Source organism: Bombus vosnesenskii, unplaced genomic scaffold, assembly GCF_011952255.1.
Source record: "Bombus vosnesenskii isolate JDL3184/JDL3185 unplaced genomic scaffold, Bvos_JDL3184-5_v1.1 scf7180000014558, whole genome shotgun sequence".
Taxonomy (NCBI): domain Eukaryota; kingdom Metazoa; phylum Arthropoda; class Insecta; order Hymenoptera; family Apidae; genus Bombus; species Bombus vosnesenskii.
Genome location: NW_022883520.1, coordinates 22,560 through 49,889, shown reverse-complemented (window position 1 = coordinate 49,889; position 27,330 = coordinate 22,560). Strand labels below are relative to the sequence as shown.

General features: G+C 32.8%; 1 protein-coding gene and 1 pseudogene across 1 annotated transcript; both read left to right on the top strand.

The window, feature by feature from the left end:
• The first annotated feature begins 6,241 nt into the window (after window positions 1-6,241).
• LOC117240107 lies at window positions 6,242-8,865 on the top strand (annotated as a pseudogene).
• An 11,793-nt stretch (window positions 8,866-20,658) lies between these two features.
• LOC117240106 (myosin-10-like) lies at window positions 20,659-26,256 on the top strand. Its single transcript, XM_033505984.1, has 8 exons — window positions 20,659-21,541; window positions 21,779-22,225; window positions 23,010-23,231; window positions 23,545-23,954; window positions 24,518-24,633; window positions 25,110-25,368; window positions 25,668-25,778; window positions 25,942-26,256. The coding sequence occupies exons 1-8, from the start codon at window positions 20,659-20,661 to the stop codon at window positions 26,254-26,256; spliced, it is 2,763 nt and encodes a 920-aa protein (XP_033361875.1).
• The last annotated feature ends 1,074 nt before the right edge of the window (window positions 26,257-27,330 follow it).

Here is a 27,330-nt window from a genome sequence, read left to right as displayed (position 1 = left end):
AAGAACGTGTCGGAGATGAAAGGAAAACCGGAGCCTTCCCTTTGCAATTTTGCGAGAGTCTTCTGGTGCTTTAGCCTGGATTTTGTCATAGCTGTAATTAAGCAATTGTTGTCATTTGTAATTGTTCGATATATGTGATGGCGAGGGTGGGTTCGAGGTGGCAGCTGGTCGCCAACGTAGCCGCGGTCACGGGATAAACGTTTTGCCCGACGAAGGTGTGGATCGGTTGTATTGTTCTCCCTAGAAATTACATAGAATTGTACTTTGGAGATGTCGATATAATGGGACACACGTTGTATTGGGAATCAGACTCCAGACAGAAGCTGCCTAGCAACGACGTTTGGATCTTTCTCGATGCTTCCAAAGAGTATACAACAAATTCTTGGCAGAGTCTGCCTAGCAGCGGCGATTGGAAGCTTCTCGATGCCTCCAGCGAGCATATAACGAACAAAATGCAGTCGTACAGCGAAAAAGATTTTCATCAGATATTCATTCGTGTGATCGCCTTGGAAAGTGATACATCGAGCAATTTACCGAGTGCCTCAGCAATCGTATTTTTTTTGTGTTTAAATTATTCTACGCATAGTAAAGAGTTATCCCGTTGACCGTGGATTCGTTTGGAATCATTAAACTTATCATTTATTAATCTTATCATTCATTAAACTCAATACTCATAATATTTTGTAAAATCTTGTATATTCGCGTAAATATAATCTCTGTTTCATAAAACGATGGCTAATTCAAACGAATACATATATATATGTATATGTATATATATATAAATAATATAATAATAAATCAAACTTGCTCGAGCCTGCTTGAATCTCTGTATCATTGTATCATAATGTGAGAACTTTCACAAGCCTAAATCTTGGCAGTCTGACGATCGAGAATATTGCTATCGGAAGAATCGCTCTCATCCGTAAACAAGATATTTCCAAAGATTGCGTTATAATTTTCTTAGCGGCTAACCATCGAATATTCGTCAAACGACATAATTTCGCACACGGCGAACCTTATAACGTACACCTTTTTGGCGTATTATTTTTCCCACTTTTTTTTTTTTATTAACGTGGAGGAAATCCGCACGGACACCAGGTCGCTTCTGGGAAAAAGCGGCGTGGTAGTGGCAGACGCCAACGGACTAAAACCTCCACGATGACCGTCCCGGCAGCGATTTAGAGGGGCCCGGGAACTGGTGTGAGGGATACACCCCCTCCGCGCTCAATACACCCCCTAATGGAGCGATATGCAGCCACGTCACACCGCGCCTCGTCGCCGGAGCCGCCGTGCCAGACAATCCGGTTCCCCTGCCGGGCAGATTTGCGACGGACCTAGCGCACCTCACCGAAGCGCTTCCATGGCCTCTGCCGCGCCCTCGCCGGTCAATTCTCTCAGGATGAGAGTATTATTTTTCCCACTGCTGCGTGTGAAACCCCTATTGGACAAACTGTTCTTTGCAAAACATCGATGGATAAATACGCGCACAAACACGCAATACGTGCAATAGAATGCTCGAGGTCAATTTTGTGATCCTCTTTTTCAACAGATCTTCGCAAATCCGAAGGTGTAGAATTACCTCCCAAAGACATAAGATGACAACAAACACTTTCTCGACACACTGTATAACACTGAGGTATCCAGTTTTGCCACATACAATTTTGTCATTGTCACGTTTGACTTTGTTCATTGTAAAGTCAAATTTGCACACTCCATCTGTGAAATAGTACGAAGAAATCATAGTGACTTGTATTCCTTATGATATCATGATGCCACATAATATATAATACAATACAATAATTCGCGAACAGATCACTCGTTAATTGCTTTTAAAAGAATTACCACGGAAGCTTCCTAACACGCTACCCGGGGGCCAGGGATTTATTTGGTCGATAAGTTAGGTTATTAAACTTATGTTCTTTCATTGAAGACATCGATGGACGATGTGTTCCAGAAATCGCCAATCACACTTGGCGAAGCATAATAGTAATTTACAATAACAAATACTTAAGAATGCCTAATTTTGTTAAACATAGGGTTCAATTTACAATTATGTAAATATTACTTCTTGAAAGTAACTTCTTAATCAATTTTAACAAATTTTGTAAAATCATGTAATAAATCTTTTTATTTATCGGAATAGTTAATACACAAATAAACACTGTACATATGTCGTGACAGAAATAAAGAGAGAATTCATATTTCTAGAACAGTCATATTTATGATAACATAAAAGCTACCATATATACAATAATATAATTTCGCATGCGAAAACATTTCTTTCGTTTCCATAAATCCCATGATATTCAATTTTTATCGTTGTAATCTGTGTTATTGTTTATACGTCTGTATTTATCTCTGAAAATTCTCGCTATTCAAATGAATATGAACAGAACGAAATGACGAAACCACATTGTAGCAATAACAATGCGATAGAATAACAGTTTTATATTGTGAATAGAAATAGTAACATGGTGCAAAAATGAATAAATATACGAATTAAATTTGCTCTTAATCAACAAAACTAATTATTTATTCCAATGGTTGGCTTTGGCAAACTGATTCGGCTAAGCAATTGATTACCTAATGAATCACAACAGCATAGAAATATTAGTTTGAAGTCAGTAATTTCTGCACATGATTAATACATATTGTAGTATCGAAAAATAAGGATAGAATTTTTTTTCGATTACTTACAATTTATTAATATTAAATTGAATATACAAATATAAATTGGACAGAGAACGATATTTAACGGAAACTAAATGCAATACTCGTATCTATATCAAATAACTTTACAGTTATTTGATCACTCTCGTCACAACGAATCTAACACACACACACTCTCTCTCTAACAACTCTATCAATTCTCACGACTCTATTCTTCGACGACTCGAAACCTCTAACGACTCTACTCTTCGACAACTCGAAACCTCTAACGACTCTACTCTTCAACGACTCAATTCGCTCTGACTCTCGCAACACACTCCTGCCCGGTCGTGCTCGTTCTTGCTCTCGTCCTCTCACACACATACACACTTTTCGGCTCACATACTCTGGCTTCTCGATGGCCACTCCTTGAAATATGAAACCGTACCTCTGTTTTGACGCTGCTTATCCTTTCTCGCGTCGCTGTTACTAGGCGCTCTTGGATGTAAACAAACCACGAAAGACGACGTACACGGTTTTTTTCTATTTTCAACTGACCTCTAATTCAAATCTATTCTACGATATTACAATATTTGGTCAGACAAACATAACATGGCTGTGTGACTGCAAATGAAACGTTCTATTATTTCTGTTCAATATCTCGCGTATTATATGTTAGTATATAATTATAATTACGTAGTAATACAAATGGGAATAAAATATTTGGAATTCTCCATCTTCGAAGAAAGATACCAAGTTGGAAAATTGTATTTCTAATGATTTGTACCAATTTATATTTTTAACGAACGTATATACGTATCAGTATCAATGGTATACTTTAATAACGTGTGACACGTAAGGGTAGAAGTGTTAAAAATATCTGTACACTACTTTGTTTTAGCATAACAAAATAAGAATTAAAATATTTAATTTTTTGATTCGTCAAATTTAAATTTATTGTTACTCGTATCGATTCACAAAATCATAAAGGTATGTTTTGTCAATTCCACAGGATATACACCATGATAACATATTTCAAATAATTCGTCAATAAATTATTATTACAATCAATTTTTAATTAAGTAGTAGATAACAAAAAAATATGGAATACAATTTTTTCACACAACGCATTGTTTGAGAGAAAAATAAAATTGAAAATTTATCATACGCGTGTATTAAGCCAATTGCCAACCGAACATGTTCAAACTGTATTTTTTTCAAAACGGGACCTTAAGCTAAAAAGCTTTATTTCACATATTCGACTTGTTCTTGTATGTGGTATCAGCACCTAGTCGGATGCCCGCGTTATGCAGGACACCCTGATGGCGTTGAACGCAACGATTCAAATTGAACTGAAAAGTCGTTATGTTTTTAGAGGATTTGTAAGAATGATTAATAGATATGATTGTATGTACAATTTTGTAGAGTACAATTAGATTTGTAAGTACAATTTTAACAAGCTGTCTTAACAAGATCTTTATGAACACATCATACATCAAATATGATACATGCAAAGTATGTATAACATTTAAGATACATGTATGTATGTATAGTGGAAAACAAAACTGTTCGTACAGTTGGAATGTAAAAATAAAAAGAGCAATATTTCCTACATTATTCAAATATATGTAATTGTGCACCATAAGAGACATTTATATAAATAATGTAATTGTATAATAAATGCACACAAAACATTGACATTATTTATTGTTAGGGAAAATTGTCGTTTGTAATGATCGAGTTTATTTTATTGACCAGTGACTCATCGGCTTATTCTATTTTTGCCGAGCACCCGCGTTTTTGTGTCTTGGCGGCAAACTCGACCTACCCAGTTTTTGCTTTAGCTTGGTCTAGGCTTTAGAACACAGACTTACTCACACAAGAGCGACATACATTGTTATTTATTTAATATTAGTAATAATTATATAAATTAAAAATAAATTTTTAAAAAGATTTTTTAATAAAAATTTGAATAATTTATATTTAATAATAGATATAAAATTTATTTTTATTTAATATATATGTATATAAATATAATTTTAATAAAATTATTTAATAAATAATTTAAATTATCATATTATTATTATTATTATTTGAAATAAGTTTATTTAGATTAATAAAATATTAATTATGTTTAATTTGTAAAATTAAAATTTTTATTTTTAAAATTATATTTTAATATATTATAAATGTTATATTTATTAATAATACATATATAATATAATTATATATATATATATAATTTATTTAAATATATTTACATTTAATAAAATTTTAATTAAAAATTATATCATGTATATATATATATATATTAAATATATTAATTATATAAAAATTTTTTAAACTTATCGATAGGGTATGAACCTATAAGCTTAATTTTAGCTTATTATATATATATATTTTTTTTAAATTAAAATTAAATTTGCTTAGTTAATAATATAATAATTAAATTGCATTTAATAGTAATTTAAATAAGATATATCTGATTTTTATTTAATAATTATGTTTGTAGAGGATTATGTTTTAGAGGATTATGTTTTCAGAGGACTTGTGTGTAGAGGATGGTTGATCGTGAGATTTATTAGACAAGATTGCTCGTTGTTGAAACCTTCAAGTATATTTTCAAATGATTAAATAAATAATTATAGATAATGTTCGCAAAGACAGTAGATACTCGTAGATACTGATCCATAACTCTCGTGAACTCTTTACGATTGCGTCCGTTTAAACTGGTATAGTATAAACAGGTCGGGGGAGAGTCGGAGAATTCAAATTCGTCTTTGTTCGACGGTAACGTAACGGCGACATTGTTTTGCCCGGAGTTTATTTATTAATATATTATGTATGTCCTAACGATCTTGATACTCCGAAGCAAAAAAACAACAACATGATTTGAAATGTTCTCTAGCTCATGTACCGCTGCGTGTACTTTCAAGGAGCAAAACTGGCACAGTTCCGCTTGTGACGCGAGACGGAGATTATCGTTTCACTTCCTTTAACACATTTTTGCCGTTGAAAGACACTAATTTCTGTGACTTGCTTTATCTCTGTTATAAATCTCTCTTTATATTTAAAATTTTATAGTTTTTGTGCAAACGTAAAACGTAAGTAAATATTAATAAATATTATAATAATATAATATAATGCTATATAATAATATTAATAAATACTTTGCTATTTACTTATTTTATTTCCATTAAAGTGTATTGTATTTTTCATTGCATTACTTTCATTTTTATTTAGTGTAATAATAAACGCATACGTTAATATTCATTGGCATTAGTGTAATTGTAAGCTTCACTGTAAATTTAATAAAATTTATAAGAACGGAATTGTTAAAAGGGTATATATGTGTAATTAAACTAGATTCTATTCTCAATGTTACTTCATTATTTTATTATTGTTTCATATATATGTATTTTTTTTTTAATTTACATGTGCTTTTAAGTTAATAGAACTAAACACATGTGTATGTATTAATTGCTATATACGTCATAATTTCAACCATAATATTAAATTATGGTATGTATTATTAAAAAGTATAGTTTAATGTATATATTAAATACATATCATTTATTCGTAGATTTTAAATATGGATACTGGATCAAAGAAGGAGATTAATGAAATGATTACCAAATCAGTCCCTGGCCCTTCAACTACAAAGAGGCCGAAAGTTTTGAAGGAAAAAGGTTGTCGCCATAAAGAGACTATCCCAGAAAATGATATTATCAATACTGATAATACAGTAACAGATTCAGCAGTACATGATAAAACAGAAAATAAAGATGTAAAAACTGGGGATGTGCTGGAAACAACAATTGACCGAACAAAAAGAAAGGCTGCAATAAAAGCTGCAATTAATATTAAAAAGCAGCAGTCAACGTCACTTGTTACAAAATTACGAAGGCTATCTCTTGATGATGACAGTAATGTAAATGTTTGTGTCATATTATGATGAAATTTAATACTTTTAATCTTATGTTACTAATCTTATCTTATGTTACTAATCAATACTAACCCTTATATGTAGTACCCAATAATGTTTGATATCGGTTAATTAATACGTCAAAATCTAATTGCTTATACAATTGTATGTACATTGTGTATATAAATACTACTTGTTACGACCGTTCGCGGAGAGACGCGGTCGCGAGGAAAACGCGTCAGCGAGAGGCGTAAATTCTCGCTACGATTCGGTGAATCGACGCCGCGAAGTAGTCGTTCCCCTGTTTCGGTTAAGATAACAGAGGTGGTTGAATGAATGTGACACAGTAGTAAGTTATATTTCACCGTTTATTCCACAACTTATAACGAGGATAGTTACACTGGTGCGTATGTACGAGATGAGTGAGTGACTGATCTGCGGGTGTGTATACCCGCTCGAAGGATGTTGACCGTTCGAAGGATGTAAAATCAGTACTTTCTTGAGACGATGCTATGACGGAGGAAAGCTAAGGATGGGTGTGTCTAGCGCACGGGACCATCGGATTTGTTGGTGCCGATGTTATTTAGGAGAGTGAGGTAATAGGCTTCGTTTTTAATTGGTTAAACGAAGGGTCTTAACCGCCCTCGAGGGAAAGTGGTTAGTGGGAGGAAAGTTGCAGCGTACGTGAGAGAAATTAACTTTCCCTTTTTCGCCGTGGTAGACAATAGTCTTTTGAAATTCTTCGGAAACAGATGTTTGTTTTGTTTGAAGGACCTTTTCTAGGAAATCTATGCGATTTATGGAAGGTCCTTGAAACTATGGAGGATACGCTGCGAGTATCCGAAGACATCTGGTTGCCATATTGCCTGCGGTGTGTGGCCTCGGCTAGGTAGAGTGTTACGCGACGTAACACTACTATAACGTTGTTAAATATATTCTAAATTTTTAGAGGATACGTGGAGGCCGACCTGAAAAAAAGGAAAGTGCTAAAAGTAGTTCAGATGAAAAAAACACAAAAGGTCCTACAAAACATAGTAAAACAAAGAAGAATGTTTTAAGCGAAACAATTTCAAAAGAAGATGCAATACAACCATTAAAGTCTTCAATGACAACAAGAGATAGTAATATAAAGAGAACTTTTTCACGGAGTGAAAACACGAAGGGTAAATATTCTAATATTATTGATGTTACAGTAATTCCATCAGCAAGAAATGATATTGAAGATCCTTCAATGTGCGAGGATGCACTTGACAAATTTACTCCTCTTATGAATTCCACGATGGACATCAATTCTACTTATACGCAGAAGATGATGGACGCTACCGCAATTGTAGAACCTTTATCACCAATAAAACCAAACGAAACGGTAGTAATTAATAAAAACTTGGCTAGTAGTATAGGAAAAAATAATGAACCTAAATTTACATCACGGTCGCCAATAACTCTGCAGGAGGAGGTTCAGCAGCTGAATCAGGCGATTGGACTCACCGAGTTCGAAGAATTATTCGCAGAAGATGAGCCATCCCGTGAAAGGGAAATGTCTAATAGAAACATGACGAAACAGGACATTCAAAATGAAATTAAGGAAAATGCGTATGCATCGAATTTGCTATTCGATGCAGACGCCAATGTGCCCGTAAGAAGGAGAATCGAGGCCTTTGAACGGGCAATTCTAAAATTACATAGAAAAAAGGATCTTTGAAAAAAAAACAAATTTCAGAAAAAGCCGTTGTTCAAAAACTGGCACGGCGATCTGTCGAAAAAGCTAAAAAAATCTTATTAGCGAAACAAAAGAAGGAGACTGAGATGATGACATCGCAGGTAACATTACAAACAGTATCAAAGTATTCTTCTGTTATAAAAACACAAGCTATTATTCATTCGATATTTTATCCAAAATATAGCTCCAAACAGTAAAGTCCACTTCTGTTTTGCACAGTAAACCTGACGACGACACATCGGACGATGAAGCCAGACCAAGGCGTACAATTCCACATTAGGCGCAATGTAAGTGTTGTTTTACTTAATGAGTTAATAAACATTATAATGCATGGAGTACTCGAATTTTTATCAATTTTAGCGTACATACGCGAAAATGAACTTGCAATGCAACGATAAATTCCGAAGAAAGCAGTCTATAAATTCTTTGATAGAAGAATGTGCACACCAGATTTAACTGAAATGTTTGAAAATATAGATAGGAGTAGATTACAACGCACGTCCAGTGCAATATGGAAGACACCACCGCGTTATTCCATGATGGAAAACGAATAGAAGTTATAATTTGTTAAACTGAATGTTGCTGATTTCAAATTGTGCCTTAGAGCAGGAATACTTGCCATACCTTGCGTGTAATATAAAAATGATGTTACATTGCAACTATCGTTAAAAGATGTATGTGTTCTTAAAATATACCAATGAACGTAAGACTATTTCACTTTTTATACTTTAGAATGATCATAGGCATATATTACTTTTATTATACTAATCAAATTTTACCATTTTTTCTTATTTATATGTATCTTCTTAAGAATTAATAAATAAACCAATTAATAAATAATTGTTTTGGTACGACTTTTTAATGAGAAGTAAATTTTATTAGATTTGCCTTATTATCACTGTTGTGTAATAATTCGCGAGATACTCTATGCTTAGCTACGCTAAGCGAGATACGCTAATATACTCTATACTCTATGCTTTATACCGTTCTTTTGCCCGCTAGTTACCTTGTACGCGAACTTTTTATCGCTAGTGGATTGTAAAAAGCTCGAAGCGGCGGTACCAAAACATAGTTATCTTCTATTAGCAAATAAAATTCTATTTTTGATGAAATTTAGTAAAAAATATTAAAGTATCCGAGGAACAATTTCTTTTGCCTGCAAAAGTCACTTTGAGCAGGTGAAATCGAATCCTCAAGATTTTGATTAACTTGTGATGGTCCGAGATACAGTAAAACTTTGCATCGCTCTATTGAAAAATATTCGTGCGCTAGGAATAAATCTCGAGTAAATAATGAGTTTGCTATTTTAAAGATAAAACGTGTAACAGGCATTACATGTAAGAAATACAATGCGGGCAAAATAACAGCTCACTTAACATTTCTGTTAATTTCTAAATACATAGGATTTTTCACCAGATATTAGCGCTTTTATTGGAACAAACAAATGAAAATGAACAATTCCATGTAACATATTTCGGAGCCATATTGATCTGATATGTCAAACATATACATTGATATTTCGAAAATTAAAAATTATTTTCTAGAGTTGACATGTTGTTTTTCAGGTAAGTAAAATGTTTTTTAATGTATACTATATCTAATTTATTAAGTGTAATTACCAGTTATTTGCCCCACTTTTATAATTTCCTTTGTATATTATATACATTATAATCTAAAACGTATTTGTTCAACGTATTTGTCGTCCAATACCGATGATTTAGTCATAGACCGAATTTCTTTTACCTGTAAGTTCAATATTTTGGCAACTGAGACTAAATTAGAAGGTGTCCGTTTAATTTTTCTTCTACCTTTTCCCATAGAAAAATGTTTGAAAGTCCAAAACAGAAAAGAGAGAAATGGTCAGAGGAGAACATGAATGGGGCTTCGAAGCTACTCTTCAAAAATAAAATGGCCCAAAGACAGGTCACTGAAGCTTCCAATGTTTCAAAAACGACGAATGTGAAGTCTGGGCACACGTCGAATGCGCAGATCAAGAAAATATTAAGTATTTTCCATACGATATACATAAAAATCAAATTTGAATAAGAATATGTATACTGACATCTAGAGGACTTTTTAAAACATTATTAACCATTTAGAGCAAAAGATCAAATAATTAAATAATTGATCGGTACTGGACGACAATTTTTCGTTTCCTACAAATTCCGACATTACTATTCTTGCACATTGTCAATTCGTCAATTCGTATTATTGAATTTCATAAAATTAATTTTCCTACTTTTATCAAGTTCCATTTGTGCTATAAAGTCACTTTGTAAATTTTCATTTTTACCAACTCTAGCACAAGGTACTGTGCGACTCTCCCCTGCATTTTATTTTGTATGTGATTCGAAATCCAAATTATTCGATATTTTTCATACCAAACTACGATAAAGATTCTTAACAATTTCTGCAAGATTACCTATACTAGCATTTATGACGTTCCTGTTTCACAAGATCAATAACCAAGCCTTTTCCTCGATTATTTTTCTCTGATGAAACGTTAAATAGTTTTCTTCCTTCTTTCTGTCCGGATGAATTTTATCTTTTTCGTAGGTCATTGATATCTGGTCGCTTTTTTAAATTACTTTTTCCGTAGTTTTCATGTCACAATAAAGAGATTAAAAAATACTGGATCAAAATTCTTAATGCTTTTCTCACCCACTCCGTACTGTTATCTTTCTGTTCATGTTCAAAATAGCGAATAGAGGTACATATAGAGGCGAATACTTCTGTGTTTAGTCTATTGACACCCCCTCCCTCTCGCCCCTTGATGAGGTTGACTCGTGTTAGATTACAATATCAGTTTGCCTAACAATCAGAACTACATGGAATTTTGGGGATATACAGGCTGAGTCTTCAACAGCAAACCACCTGAATAATTCTTTCAATTTTTTGAGACGCAGGGAAATGTTTGAAACAAAAGTTGTTTGGTTTCGAGGAGGCTATTACGCGATGGAAAAAGTTTTTCTCAGATGGACGCGTTTACGAGTTTTAAAGAACACTTTAATAGGCTTCGTTTTTTTTTAAGTGTAGCCGTGTAGTTATGAATACCTATTTGTCCCATTGTTGCTCTTTTGAAGACGGATTTAAATATCGCGGTCATTTAAGGTCACTCAAGGTCATAAAACGTAGTAAAATAGTCCAATCGAACGTAATGTTTCAATATTCCGAAACAAAGGAAAATGGATTTACCATTTTCAAGATAAGCGGCCCGTTTATAAAACACCATTAAACTAGGAGACGCAATCAATTGGAGAAAAGATAAATTTTCTGTGACTACTTATCGTACTCGAATTCGACTCTACATCTTCGTTACTTTGTCGAAATTGCTATATACAATAATTATTAATTATGAATAACGAAAGAAATCCTTAACCGAAAAATACTTCGTTATTCAGTATTCGTTGTTTAATATAATTATAAAACACCAATCAATAATAACACAGGTACTTCACAGTGGGATATTTGAATTATTCATCTAATATAAAGAATAAGAATTTTGGAACAAAAATTAAACGGTTAGTACAAACATTCGATAATTGCACGAAAATGTCCTCTACGTAGTTACACAGCCGTCGTATTCACTTTGAGAAGGGCAGATTTCCCTGAGGTATCGCGGAAGTTTGGCGGTCCATTGCGATCGAGCAGTGTAACATGATACAATATTATCAGTTATCGCTAAGACAATGTATCCGAGTAACCATTCAAAACTGAAAATTGCCTTATTTTAGGCTTTTTAAAATTAAATTTCCACTAACGCATTTGTAGGATTTCCCCGACTAAAATAAGATAAAACATGATATAATATGAATAATATTTAATTATCAATTATTAAGTAAACAAATATGTTCCAAATTTTATCGTGTTTGGTGTCATTTTAACCAGTAAAACGCAAGAAACATATTAGCAAAAATTTCATTGATCAAAAATCGCAAATAAGAATCTTTCAACTTATCGCCAGCCTTTAACGAGGCTCTCTTTCTCTTTCATTCGCGTTGTCAATTTTGAGGAATAGAGTCGTTCCTACGTCTCCATAATTGTAACGTTTCAGTCCCGATTTTTGTGCAATTATCGAATGTAATTATTAAAATTGTATACACGACATATTACAAACATTGAATCGAATCTTCTTCTGCAAAACGTTATCGAACACGAAAAAACGAACACGAATAATCGAATCGAAAATGACTAAACGATCGGCTGTTGGATAAGTGTTTACTAAGAATCTGACTAAGTACACTCTCTTAAATGCAAATGACTCATTGAATTTTTTTTGATATTAACTTTTTAATGAACGGCAATCCTCGAATAAGACTTACTCAAATTGCTAACATTAACAAGATATTTAATCGGCGGTATCTCCTTTTTTTGTAAATATTTACCGGCTATTGAATCCATTGATTCTCGATTGCCTTATCTGTTTGCTTGTGTATATCTTTTATATATACATAGATGGATACACAAATAAGTTTCGTCTATGGCGAGATCAATTTAGCCACCTGAGTAACCAGCTATCTTTCGAATCAACAGATACAATACCGATACAATGATACGACATGCGATGTACATACTCGAAACGTTACAGATTGAATCAATGAATTAATGAATTAATGAAGAGTAGCTGCTAATCATTGGTAGGATACACGCTTGTTAAAGATCGAAGATGTCCGTGAATTAATTAGCTTTGAAATTAAAAGGTTAGGTACGTGGGAGATTTTGCGTTTGAGGAAAATTATTCGAAGATAGCAATATGGTTGATGATACGGAAGTGTAGGGGTAATAGGGTGAATGCAACGAGTAATGTATAATAAAAAATTGATAATTGGTAATAATGTATAAATAATTCGTAACGATTAAGAATAGAAGCAGATAGTAATATTTAATTAGAACCCATGTTTTTTGTTTCAACTTCCAATTTATGTTCCTTTGATAGCAAAAAATAAAATAGAATTGATTATAATAAATTTTGAATATAGGAGATTGAAAATTGAAATGGTTTATCAATTGGGCTGATTTCAAACTAATCTCGTAAAAAAGTTGTAAAGAGGGGAAATATAGCTTTAAGAAATACGCAATTAATCGAGTGTTTACGGTACGTGCCAATAACAAGACAAGCTTTTGACTTTTGGAGAAGTCGACTATAACAAAAATATACTATATTATATTATATTATATATTATATTATATATTATAGCTATAATTTTAGCAGATACTGTTTATCTATTTCGTTTTGCGTGTATTAACGTCCTCATGTTGTATCGTATAGTAATTAATGCATCAGATTATATACATATTGGTGTTTGTAGGTAACACGTTATACAGAGTGGAGAAGCAGCATCAAATTGTCACGATTGCAAAATAAAATGAGTGAACGACTGGTGAACGAGCAAAATACTCGTACAATAACAAGTGAATGTAAAGGGAGCTCTAAATTCCAAGAAATTCCATTTTATCAGCCGAACAAAATGTATAATCTGATAATGTTTTGAGGATAGTAAGTTAGGCAGGCGAAAAAAACAGGTGTTAACGATCAAGTATAACAGATACACAGTAGTAAATATTCAACAATTTTTCAACCGTAATGTATTTATACACAAATCTGCGTACTTTGTATCAAAGTTTCTGTTGAAAATGACAACGTGAGTTCGTGCTCGCCATCCATATGCAGATGCGTTAGTGATAAGAAATAGTAACTAGAGGATGATGCTAGTTACAATCGATAGATTTAATCGATAGGCTTAAGATGCTTTTTTGTTTTTATCCCTAGTTTTTGTAAGCGTGTGCAATAAAGCCTTTTTTTGGCTCAGAACGGTGTAATAGATTTATCCATTCAATAAAATAATAACTACTCTGATCTTACCTCTGAGTATAGAAATAACAACAGTTCGATACATATATTTTTATGTACAGCATGTATAAAAAGTGTCAGGGCGTATAAGTGTCCACTAGCGTGATTTCGGAGGATCGGAGCCTCTGGATCTATTGATTCATGCAAAATTTTGTAAAAATTGACGTTTGCTGGCACCGTATGCTACTTAGCACGAGGATCAAATGGAACTTTACTGGGAAAGTATATTTGGATACCATGATGTGCAAGATATTATTCTTGTATATGTAGGATTTGTATACATTTTAATCAATTTACTTTTTTTAATCAATTTAATCCTCATTTTATCAATAAATCCAATTATTTTGCCATCTATCTCTATTACCGACTATCGAATTGTTCGTTGTTCCAAAAATGTGTTGCGCGCAATACTGGGCACTATTAAATAAATTTTCATTTAAATAATTGTTTAAATGTTAAAAGACAGAAATAAATTATTTGCAATTTCAACAAGTTTAAATATATTATTTAAAATAATGAGATTAATTGTTATTTACAAATTTTATTTTCTATTTATTCTAAAAGAAAGCTAATAAAATCAGAATCTTTGTTTGAAAGTCTTTTTTCACGCAGTAGATAATTCTGTAATAATGTGAAATCACACTGATTGCTCCATTCTGTTTATCACGGGCTATCCCACCTGCTAACGAAAACTTGTTGTTTTCTCGTTAATGTCACATTGCTTACTTTCTACCTGACTGCGAAATATAAACTTGTTGCGAATAATCTCGATGTAAGACCCAATGGAATTTCAACGTCATTTCTCCAGAAAACGGTTCAATTGCGACTCATAGCTTATTTTGAAAAGTTGGCAAGTTGGTCCTCGCGATGAGTAGACGTTTGTAAAACTGTATCATCTAGAGTTGTAGAATTAAGGTGGTCCGGTCAAATAAGTGTATTTTTTATATACTCTGTACATATACAGGCTTTTCCAGAATAATTCCATACCGCCAGACAGGATAAGACGTCAAACAAGAAAAAAAAACATTTTTCATTTTTCCAGCTTATTTTTGCGCGTAAACTTTTTTTATTTAAAACTAAAGTTTGAAATAGTTGTAGATACTCTGTCACACTGAACGTATTTCATTGTAAGCTAGCTCAAGCAGAAACAAAGCCTTATACAAGAAAACTTCATCCTCTTCCTTTGACTTACTTTTGCATACAGAAAAATCTGCAGCCTAAGTGTGCTATCCTGAGATTACTTGATTATACATATCTTTTCTAAATTTTTCGTTTCTGTTAACAAAACTTCCATAAATGATAAAGTGCAGGTATTCCTAAAGGAAAAAAATGTAAAGAAACTAAAATTAACGCCCAAACACCCAAAATTTCAACATTAACCCGCCATATATATATTGTTAAATATGTAAATTCGCACGTTCGTAGGGAGACGCGATCTCGAGGAAGTGCGCCAACGGGAGGCGTAAATTCCCGTTACGATTGACTAATCGACGTCACGAATCGTTCAATCCCTTATTTCTTTTGGGATAATAAGGGTAGTTAACTTGAAGAGAACGCTGCTATTAACAGGTTATTATATATGTCGGAGATGAAAGGAAAACCGGAGCCTTCCCTTTGCAATTTTGAGGAAGCCTTCTAATGCTTTAGCCTAGATTTTATCATAACTGTAATTAAGCAATTGTCATTTGTAATTGTTTGACATTTGTGAAAGCGAAAGTGGGTTCGAGGTGACAACTGGTCGCCGAACGTAGCCACGGTCACGGGATAAACGTTTTGCCTGACGAAGGTGTGGATCGGTTGTATTGTTCTCCCTAGAAATCACATAGAATTGTATTTTAGAGATGCTGATATACTGAGACACACGTTGTATTAGGAATCAATCTCCAGACAGAAACAGGTCGTCCCATATAACGTAATACGTTATAACGTCATCCCATATAACGTAATAAGTTATAACGTCATACCATATAACATAATACGTTATACCGTCATACCATATAACGTATTACGTTATAACGTTATAACATATAACGTAATACGTTATAACGTTATAACATATAACGTAATACGTTATAACGTCATACCATATAACGTAATACGTTATAACGTCATCCCATATAACGTAATACGTTATAACGTCATACCATACAACGTAATACGTTATAACGTCATACCATATAACGTATTACGTTATAAAGTTATAGCATATAACGTTATACGTTATAACGTCATAGCATACAACGTATTACGTTATAACGTTAGAAAATATAACGTAATACGTTATAACGTCATACCATATAACGTAATACGTTATAACGTCATACCATATAACGTAATACGTTATAAAGTTATATCATGTAAAGTAATACGTTATAACGTTATACCATATATCGACACTCTGTGTTACCACAGATTTTATACGAAATAGTGAAATTGGAAATTGAATACTGTATTCAGAGTTAAAATATAATGCTATATGGAAATGAAATAGCACTTCAAAGACTTGATAGATTTCGTTAATAAAATAAAGCAAAATAAATCTTTAATTCACTTACTACGAATTTATGGTATTGATTAAAATCAATGAATGTAGAGTTACTTCCGATTAAGGGTACAACTGTTATAAATTAAGAGCATAATTACATTGAATTAATGGGAAAATGTTGTTATAAATTATTGGTATAACTGTTAAGAATTAATGATGTAATTGTTTTAGATTAATGGCTTAAATGTTATAAATTAATGGCTTAGAAGGTATAAATGAATAGCTTAAATGTTATAAATTAATAGTTTAAATGTATACAATAACAGTTTAAATGTTGTACATTATTGGCTTAGATGTTGAAAATTAATAGCTTAAATGTTATAAATTAATGGCTTAAATGTTATAAATTAATAGTTTAAATGTTATAAATTAATGGCTTAAATGTATAAAATAATAGTTCAAATATTGTAAATTAATGGCTAAGATGTTGTAAATTAATAGCCTAAATGTTATAAATTAATGACTTAAATGTATAAAATAACAGTTCAAATGTTGTAAATTAATGGCTTAGATGTTGTAAATTAATAACTTAAATGTTATAAATTAATAGCACAAATGTTGTTGAGAATTGTGGATCTTTGAAGTCGAAATAATGTTATAAGAACACTAAATTTATACTGAGGATTAATTTTAAAATAGTAATATATTTATTTCATGGACGATTTCTTATATATTCATCGATACACACTTGCACGCGTCTCAGCACTTTCTTCTATACCCGACTGTTAACCGACTGAACAGTTTACATTCATCTGTTTTCGAGACGCCGCGCACACACATACATCCACACGCTGATATTCACATACAAGTATCTCTACTACACACTTAACCCAGTCCAACACAGAAAATTATACATATCTCAACAAATGTTATAAATTAATAGTTTAGACGTTATAAATTAATTGCTTATATGTTATATATTAATGGCTTAAATGTTATAAATTAATAGCTTAAATATTATAAATTAATTTCTCAAGTATTGTAAATTAATGGCTTAGACGTTATAAATTACTGGTTACAATATTGTTATTTGATATTTTTTTTATTTACCTTATATTTGAATTCTTCTTGGATGTTCACTGTCCGGAATTTCAGGGACGAAAGAGCTCGCGCGCGACTTCCGCGTTCCTTATATATCTTGACAAGGTGTCGAGATGTCAATCAAACGTTAACGATCTCTTGACATAGCAAAGGACGGGTTTTCCATTATAACAAAATCAAATTGAACAATTTCTTAATTTTTATCGTAAATTGGCGCCTTCGACGATTTAATACGGTATCCATTTTTATCATTTTAATAGTTTCTACAAACTAAGACTAAATTCACACCTCCTTGATACTAGTTTTCGACTATCAATTAGTTTGAACAAAAAGGGAAAAGAGCCTAACGGCAGTCGATGACGTTACTGTGAAATATGTTATGGTATTTAAATAATCAGCCAGATAAAATTCATATTAATCCTTATATTATATTATCGATATTCGTTCATTTACTCGTGCTAATTACAAAATAAAATGTTCTCTTTTCTTGAATAACACCTACATCACCGTCTGCGATATTTAAATTTCTTATTTAATGCTTATTTAAAAGTCAGGTACCTTTTTAATTCCTCTCAAGTTAAACGAGTAAATTTACTCGTTATAGTTGTAACATAAAATGGCTATTTTCTTCAATACCACTTGCATCGCTGTACGTGATACAAATATTAATTATGTATCGAATAATATGTACCAATTGGCTGTAATCGCGGTTAGGTATTTCTTCGTTTGATCTATCAAGAGATCTATTAGGCTATTAGCGAAACACTTATTGATTCCTCAAAGATGTATCTTAACTTAAATCTTAAAGATTAACTAAATGATTATATTTGATTAGTATTCGACAGTGTCTATCATATTCAGCCATCTTCTTTTATAATTGATACTGCTCGGATCAATTATTTTATAATAAATTGCAGATTATGCCACGGTATATTATAAGATATTTATCTATAGCTCTTTTTTTCTAATTCATTGATTTTATTATTAGTCTCGTTGGTTTTTCCTGTAAGTATCTGCTGTACGTACATTGGAAATACATGATGGATACGTACATTATATATATATTTTAAAATATAAAAATAAAAAATTAACAATACTATTATAAATATTGATATTATAATTAATTAATAATAATTTAATTAGATAATTAAATTAAAATAATTTATAAATATTTAACGTAATAAAATAAAATTTTTTAATAAAATTGATAAAAATTGAATTATCTTGTATATAAGTATATATTAATACATAATTATTAATTTTAAATATATTAATTTTAAAATCTATATACATATATTTAATTTTATAAAAAAATTAAAATATAAATATAAATATTTTAACTTTAAATTGAAAAAAATGTATTATATATAATTAAATATTTATATATAAAAATTAATATAAATTATAAATATTTTATTATCTTGAGATATATAATTAAATTATTATTAATAATAGGTAATATTAATTTATAATTATTTATTTATATATATATACGTCGGGTTTACATTAGAATTAGGGTTAGGGGCGTGAAACGAATCTTCGTTTGGGTTACACGTTTTCGTTATGCAATAGAGAAGACATTGACTAGTGCAAATACGATTACCATAGAACCGGACAAGTAACCGTGGTTATTAGATATTCGAGAAACTAATGACAATGGTCCTAGGTTCAATAACGAATCCGCGCACAACAGGACGGTAGTCGTACGCACTCGCAAAAAATCTAAGTCGGATTCTGTGTTAATATTCGCTGACCGTAAGGAGTTAATCCTTTTTTGTCGATGAGACCGCAAGAGAGAGAGACTTTCCGACCCGGTGATACCCCAGAGGAAAAATATGACGGGGTGTGTCTAAGGACACGAGATCATCGGATTCGTCGGGGACATCCTACGTTCGGAAAGTAAGGGAAATTGACGTTGCTGCTAATTGGCCAATCTCCATATCGGTAGTTAGAAAAGGATGCTAGCCGCCCTTGAGGGAGGGTTGCTAGTGGGAGACGTCGTTCGTGGAAAAATAGGTCTCTCCTGTCTTCCCGTAACTGGGACAAAGACTGTGTATCTGTTGAAGGATTTTAGGTAACTAGATATTAGTGTTTATGACGGTCCTCGGGCTAGCCGATCACGTACTGTGGAGACGCGTCGACATCTGGTAAACATCCTGCCCGGAGAATAGGATCTGCGTGTGGCGAGCTACGGGACAGAAACCGTTGGAATGTTTACTGCCATGTGCCGCTACAAATCTTTCTTTTAAGGAGAGCTATAGGATTACTTAATGCCTTTGTTAGATGGAGAGTTCGTCCCGTTGACCGTGTGACACCAATTACCTCTCAGAGAAAAGACATCGACTCCCGACTGTCGGACGCCAATCCCCATCAGAGATAAGGCCCCAACCCCGACTTTCGGACTCCTTGGAATCCACACCAAACCCCCCAACATCCCCAAGCCAGGGTGTATATAAGCCGAGACTTCATCCAGCCCGGGGAGTTCTCGTTCTAGTTGCTGTTCTTGTACAACACCCCTTTCTCTGTTCAACGTTATTCTACTGTAAGTGCCAAAGTCATAATAAAGTTCGATAAAAGAGAATTAATAGTTGGGCTACGACTCAGCTTTCTTTTCTCTCGCAACCCAAGTACCAACTTTACGTGACATTTTGGCGATCCGTGCCAGGATCCATCAACTTCAAGAAAACGAAATTACGCATTTCGGCATACGTGCATCATTGAAGATTGAGGGATCAGCGGACCTCTGCAGATCAGCTCACTTTGCGTGAAAACGACTTCTACGGAAAGCGGATTACGGTCATCACCAAAACTGAAACTGGTCACGAAAAGAGGAATATTCAGGTAAAGAACTGGATTCTTTTAAATATTATCGTACTCGTCGCAATAGCTTCGCTAGTACAGACTCCAACAACAGTAGAATAACCACTATGAGCAAAAAATCAGAAGACACATCTTCTGTTAGCCCTATGGCTACTGCTGTAGATCCAAGTATTCGGGCCATACTAGACGCTATGCAGAAGCAGAACGAAATCAAGTTAAGAAAACTGTTAAAGGAGACTATAAAAGCAGCGACTAGTCGGAGTTATCAGGGTAGTTTAGTTTCTCATAATTTGAACAAAAGCTTGGAGAAAACAGACGTTACTGTAGGAAATGAAGAAATGGTTTTGAAAGAATTTTCAAAAGAATTGCAGTCTAATGTAGAAAATTCTTATGAAAAGAAAGTATCAATTGACACCGCTTCACAGGATTATATTTTCATTAAAACAGACTTAATGTTTGATGTCAATAGCTCAACAGAATACCAGAAAGAGTCTGTGAAACGAAGGAAAGAAGATATTGCAGTATTGTATAATGATTTGTCACCATCTTCGTCACAAGATACTCAAAATTTACAAGAATGGTTTGACAAAAAAAGTAAAAGTTTAGGAGAAGCAGAAAAAGATCATAACAAGAAGGATAATATTTCAATGAGAAATATTTTGGACGGCGATACAAATAAAGAAAACCAAATTGAAACGAAGGAATTAGAAGCAGTTAGTAAATCAACTGCTGAAAATGATACAAAATCAATAGACAACGTTGAACAAAATATATCATTAGAATCCATACAAAAAGCAAGAGATAATGCTTACAATAATGAACATTTGCTTATAGAAGAAGACCAAATGATGACAGCGAAAAATGCGTGTGACACTACAGAATCAAAAACTTCAGCAGATCTTATGTCGAGAAATTTAGATGCTAATACACAAGAGAAGTCTTTAGAGATTAAAGATGACAAGAATCCATCTCCATCTATGTTAGATAGTAGTAAACGGAGCAGTCGTTATAATGTTGCTGCAAAGCCTGCTACTTCGCCAAAATTTGAAGAAATTGTTTATAATCAAACCAGACAATCAAACACAAATAAAATTTTGCGAAGCGCTTTAAAGACGAAATTAATCGAAGACAAGTGTGAAATAATTAATAAACAAAAGGCATCGGAAAATGTAGAAAATAAATATGCCAAAGAAGAAAAAAGAGGTGTTAAACAAAAATCAATTTCAGATAGTGAAAACGAAACAACTGATACTCGTCAACGAAGGGAAGTTCTTCTAACGAACAGAGCTAGTGACAGCGATAGGTATAAATCTGTAGAAAATGATAATGCAGTAACGGGTGTAATAGCAACTGATGAAGCGAAACATAGAGGCAGACCTAGGAGATTGGATAAAGTCGAAGTTAAAAAAGATGAACATACAAGGAAGATCCTACAAAATGAGAAGGGTGGATTAAAAGAACAAAGAAAACTCGAAGAAGATACAAAAGAAGAAACTGCAGAGACAGAAGTCAATTCAAAAGGTATATTAAATAATAAGTGCGATTTACTTGATACCGAAAGAGCTATTGAAATTAATGATACGGTTCAAGATATTAAATTTACTGAAGGTAGAAGCCGCACTCAAAATGATATGGAAGATGTAGTAGAAGATTCACAAGAATTATCTAATAAAAGTAAGTTATCAGAAATAAGGATTGCACTTAACAAAATTGAATATACAAAAACTATTTTACGGAATAAAAAGAATTCATTAGAAAGAGAAAGAGGAGTAAGGAAAAAGAAGAAAATGTACAGACAGAAATTATTTCAAAAAATATATCAGATGATAAATGTGATTTCCTTTAGAAAAAAAAAAATATTATCCACAAACTACATTAGGAATTTATCTATTTTAGTGAGGAGAAAGAGAAAGGATAGAGGAGTTGATCAATAGACTGTGGATTTTGAAGCGTTTATGAAAAACTTACAATTTTAATAAAATATTCAATGTAAAGTCTTTGTTATAATATTCAAATAAATAGATGAAAAAACTGAGTTTGCATAATTACTCATGGCTTATTGATCAATCATGCGACTCGTTCAGAGGTAACTCGAGTTGTAAAGGCGACAATTTATTAAAAATGGTATATCTGACGTACGATGCATTTGCTCATGTTAAACTATTTAAATAAGTATAAAAATCACGCGAAAAAAAATCTACTGAAAATAATGTTGAACTAGTTAATAATAATAAATCATATAGTGAAACACAAACTTTAAATCAAGATTTTAAGTTCAAAAAAAAAAAAAAGAAAAAAAAGAAGAAAGAAGTTGATAAAATGACAGCAACATGTAGCAGCAGGCGAGAAAAAATAAGCCAAATTTCTAAAAGAAGAAACGATGCTCGAGAACTCGAAATTTCTCGAGTGGATATGCTAAACAACGAATTTAATGAACAGTTGAAAGAACGTGAAACAGCAATAGAAGACTTACATCAAATGTTAAAGCATCAATCGGAAATTCATAAAGTTACCTTAAATGAAGCAAGTTTGAAAATAGGAGAACTCTCTGATAAAATTAAATGTTTTAAAGGAAAAGATAGCCAGATACCGAAACGTAATGAATTACTCGAAGAAGAACAGAATAAATGGAGAAGTTTAGAAAAAATGATTACAGAAAAACTTGAAGAAGAAAAATCCCGTTAGGAAACAGCTGAAGACGAAGTGAGAAAGCTTTCCAAATATAACGAGCAACTTCTAAAAGATTATCAAGAAATCCATAAAAAAAAAAAGAGAGAGAGAGAAAGGAAATACGCTGAGGTTGTTCATCATAATCACAGGTAAAGAATTAAACATGTACCTCAACTGAAAGATAAAGTCAATCGACAGGATTTATATGCGAAGAACATAAGAACACAATATATAGAACAGCACAAGATGATCGAAAAATTGAGAGCAAAAGGAAAACGTGTGCATAATAAAGGTAAAAAGAACACATAATGTATCTCCACCAGGGGCGCATGATCCAAAATTAAATAATAAAATAAAAGGTTTTGTTACTGAAAAGTTAGAGAGATTTCATGACGACAAAAGCATTGCCTGTGCAGAGTGCAGTGTATTAATGTGCACTAAAAATGCAAGCAACGTGACGATTACTTTTAGAACACCACAAGCACCACGAAAACACAATCAAGACCAAACAAGATCAAGTTCAAAAGTGAAGTTACGCGAGCTTATTACTGCTAACGACCAAAAATTGAATTACGATCCCGAGCATCAACTCGCTGATCTTCAAGTAGAATGTTCCGACAAAGACAGGACGACACAAGAGTTCGAGAAGCACACAGAGGACATGAAGGAGGAAGTGCAAAAATTAGAATTGCAACTCGACGAGTTACAAAAAAAAAAAAACACACACACGCACGTAAAAAGAGTTCAATTTTTTGGAATACAAATTGAAGAACTAACAATAAAATTAGAAGAAATAACATAAGTCACGAATATGAAGTTGACTTGCTGGAACAAAAAAAAAGGCCAAACTTAATTCATTTTTTAGTAATTCAATGGAGGAACGTGAAGCTGGAGCTAAAGATGCAAAAGAGAAAAAATGTAGTTCTTGAACCACAAGGACAAATAATCTGCCCTTCAATGTGAACTAGACGAACTAAAGGGTGAATATAAAAAAGTGTGTGATTTTGGATATAAATATGAAGAAGAAACTAATAAATTGAAACTGGATTTTGAAAAATAAGAAAAATGATCCTTGTCAATGAAAATAAATTTGAAATATTGCGTAGGGTAGAAATTGAAGGTAAAGTAAAAGATATGAACGAACAAAATAATTTTCTTAGAAAAGAACTGGAAAACGTCCAAAAACTTTCCAAAGATGTTAATAATCGCTTACTCGAGGCGAACCAAGAATTAAAAGATTCACATAGAAAACACACTCTTATTTGAAAATTGAAAAAAAAGAAAAAAAAACATCAGGAAGAATTAGGTGATATAATAAAACTTCATGATGAAGAAAAATATAAACTGATACAGCATTGGTGTTCTGTAGAATGTCAAACTGCCATAAAGGGTTACATTGATGGAAAAGTGCAGTAAATATTTAAATAACAATCCATGACTTCTTAAGTAATTGTAACAATCTTGATGTTTTACTATGGAACAACTAGATGAAGTGCACAGTGACATTAATAAAGTAGAATCATCGATAAAAGTAGATGTATCTTCTTCATTAATATCAGAATCAACGACTGATATTATAAAGAATGTGCATGATATTCCAGAAAATCAAAAAAAAAAAAAATAAGTCACAGGAATGTACAGATAATACAATTCAAGATGGTTTAGTAGTAAATAAATGTGATGTAACAGATTTAAATAAAAACAAAAAAAAATTTTTAAAGTAAGGAAAGTAGTGAGACAGAGAGCATAAAGAACGCTGCGATTAATGAAGTAGAACAAGAAATAATAAATAAGGACCCACAAATTGATGATCAATATAAAAAAAAAAAGATGAGAAATTTCAAGAAGAGCAAGCAGAGAATACAACTGAGATTGGAGATCATTCAAGATATGCAGGTGACACATCTTTAGATAAAGAAAGTACGAACGATGTTGAAATATTTAATACAAATGAGGGTGAACAAAACATTGAGAAACACAACGTTTGTACAGTGTTAAATATAGATACAGTTAGTGTTACTAATGCTCAGTGTCAAGCATTAATTAAAACACTTGGTGAAACTTTTGATGATAAAGCCCAAACATTGCATCTCACGGATACAGACACAGATTTGTCTAAACTAGTTGATAGTAGTTCAGAAGTAATGGTACTGACTGTAGAAACTACTATATATTAATGATATGAATGAAAGTACGGAAAAAATATTGTTTTAACTGTACATGAAAAGGATGCTGTTGTAAATTCCAATGAAGAAAAAAAAATGTTTCTGCAGAACAAAAAGGAATGAAGAACGCTGAAATTGTAAATGAAGAATTTAATTCGATAGGTTAAGCACGAGAAAGTGATGGAACAATTATAGAAGTAATTTCAACAGAAATTGTGGCTCAAGAAGTTTCTGAAAATTGTAGCCAGAAATACAATTATGACATATTAAATCATACAAAGACAAGAAACGATTCTATAACTCCTATTACCTCAGGAGTAATTAGTGATCTAGAAACTGCAGATGACATTGATATTAAAGAAAAGAATAACAAGAAACAACAAATGGAAATGGCAAGATTGATCTTTTGATAGTTCACATAAAATTAATGTAGAAAAGAAAATTATTCATAATAAAATTGTCGTACTTATACATGTTGCTAATACAGAAGGAAGGAATAAATCTATAAGTGAAGCAGATAAAGTGCGCATAACTAACAAAAGAAGTGTCATTCAGGATATCTTTGATGATTGGGGCATTGAAAATGCAGAAGATGACAGTCAGTCGGTATCTAAAGCTCCAAATACTGTGGAAATTGAATTGAAAAGTTTACTAAATGACACAAAAACACGAACTATAGAGGAAAGCACAGTTGTACTGGTTGAAGAAGAAATTACATGCATGGAAAAAGAACCAGTTGTAGATGCTGAAAAGGCTTTAGAAGTTGCTAAACAAAACAAAGAAATGCAAGTATCAAAGGAACAACTGGATAACAATCAAACTATAAAGAAACAACAAGATAGTATAAAACCATTACTCAAAGACCACTAACTCATTCTATATCACAGGCTGTTAGAAAGTCTACAAAAGATTCAACACGTGATACTGCGGCATTTCGTCAAACTTAGCAAACTATCCCTATTAATCGTAGTCGAAATTTAACCAGCCAACAACCTTCACAGGTTGAAATAGCAAAAGCATATACCACGACGAGGAAGAACAAGTACAAGTCGAACCAGTCAGAGTCCAATTCCATCGCTCCATACTGAGGAAACACCAAGATTTTGGAGGACCAAAATCAATCTAAAGAGGGGGGTATGTGACATCAATCACATCTCAACCTACATCAGTGATAATACATCGACACCCGACCTTCGGACACTTTTGGACACATCACCACCTTATCATCATAGCATACACCAAGGCTGTGACGCACCTCCGTCCACATCAGAGATAGGATATGGACCCCCGACCTTCGGACACTTTTCTACATCATAACCTACACCTAGCCCCTCAACATCCTAAAACCAAAACGTATATAAACCGAGACTTCACCCAGCTCGGGCAGTTCTTGTTCCTCTTCTAGTTGCTGTACTCATACAACCCCTATTCTCCGGTTCGGTGTTATTTTGTAAGTGTTTATAATAAAGTTTTATAAAGGAAAATAAGTAGTTGGGTTACGACTCAGCCTTCTTACTACCACCCAAGTACCAACTTTACGTGACAGGAACCGCCTCGGACCTAAGACTGATAATATAGGACTTGGGTTAAGTAGTAGAAAGGTAGTCGCGATACACTATGTGGTTTTTAATAGTTCTTACACACGGTGTGTACGCGAACCTTTCCCACCAAACTAGATTAAGAGTGGGGCCGCTCCACTGGGATACGTCGCAAGAGAGGGTAGGAGATCCGACCGGCCTTGGATACAGTGTCCGGCCGTGGGAGGGAGGAATCCGTCTTCAATGTCTCTGCCATGTACATAGCTTTGTTTCCCCCTCCTTCCATTGTGTCTAAGGCATGAGCCTGCTAGGTAAGCCTTACTGATGAGTCCACTAGCAGGCTCTGGACGAAACACACTTTTTTTCTTCTTTTTCTCCGTCTTCCTTCATATATCCGTGATAATTG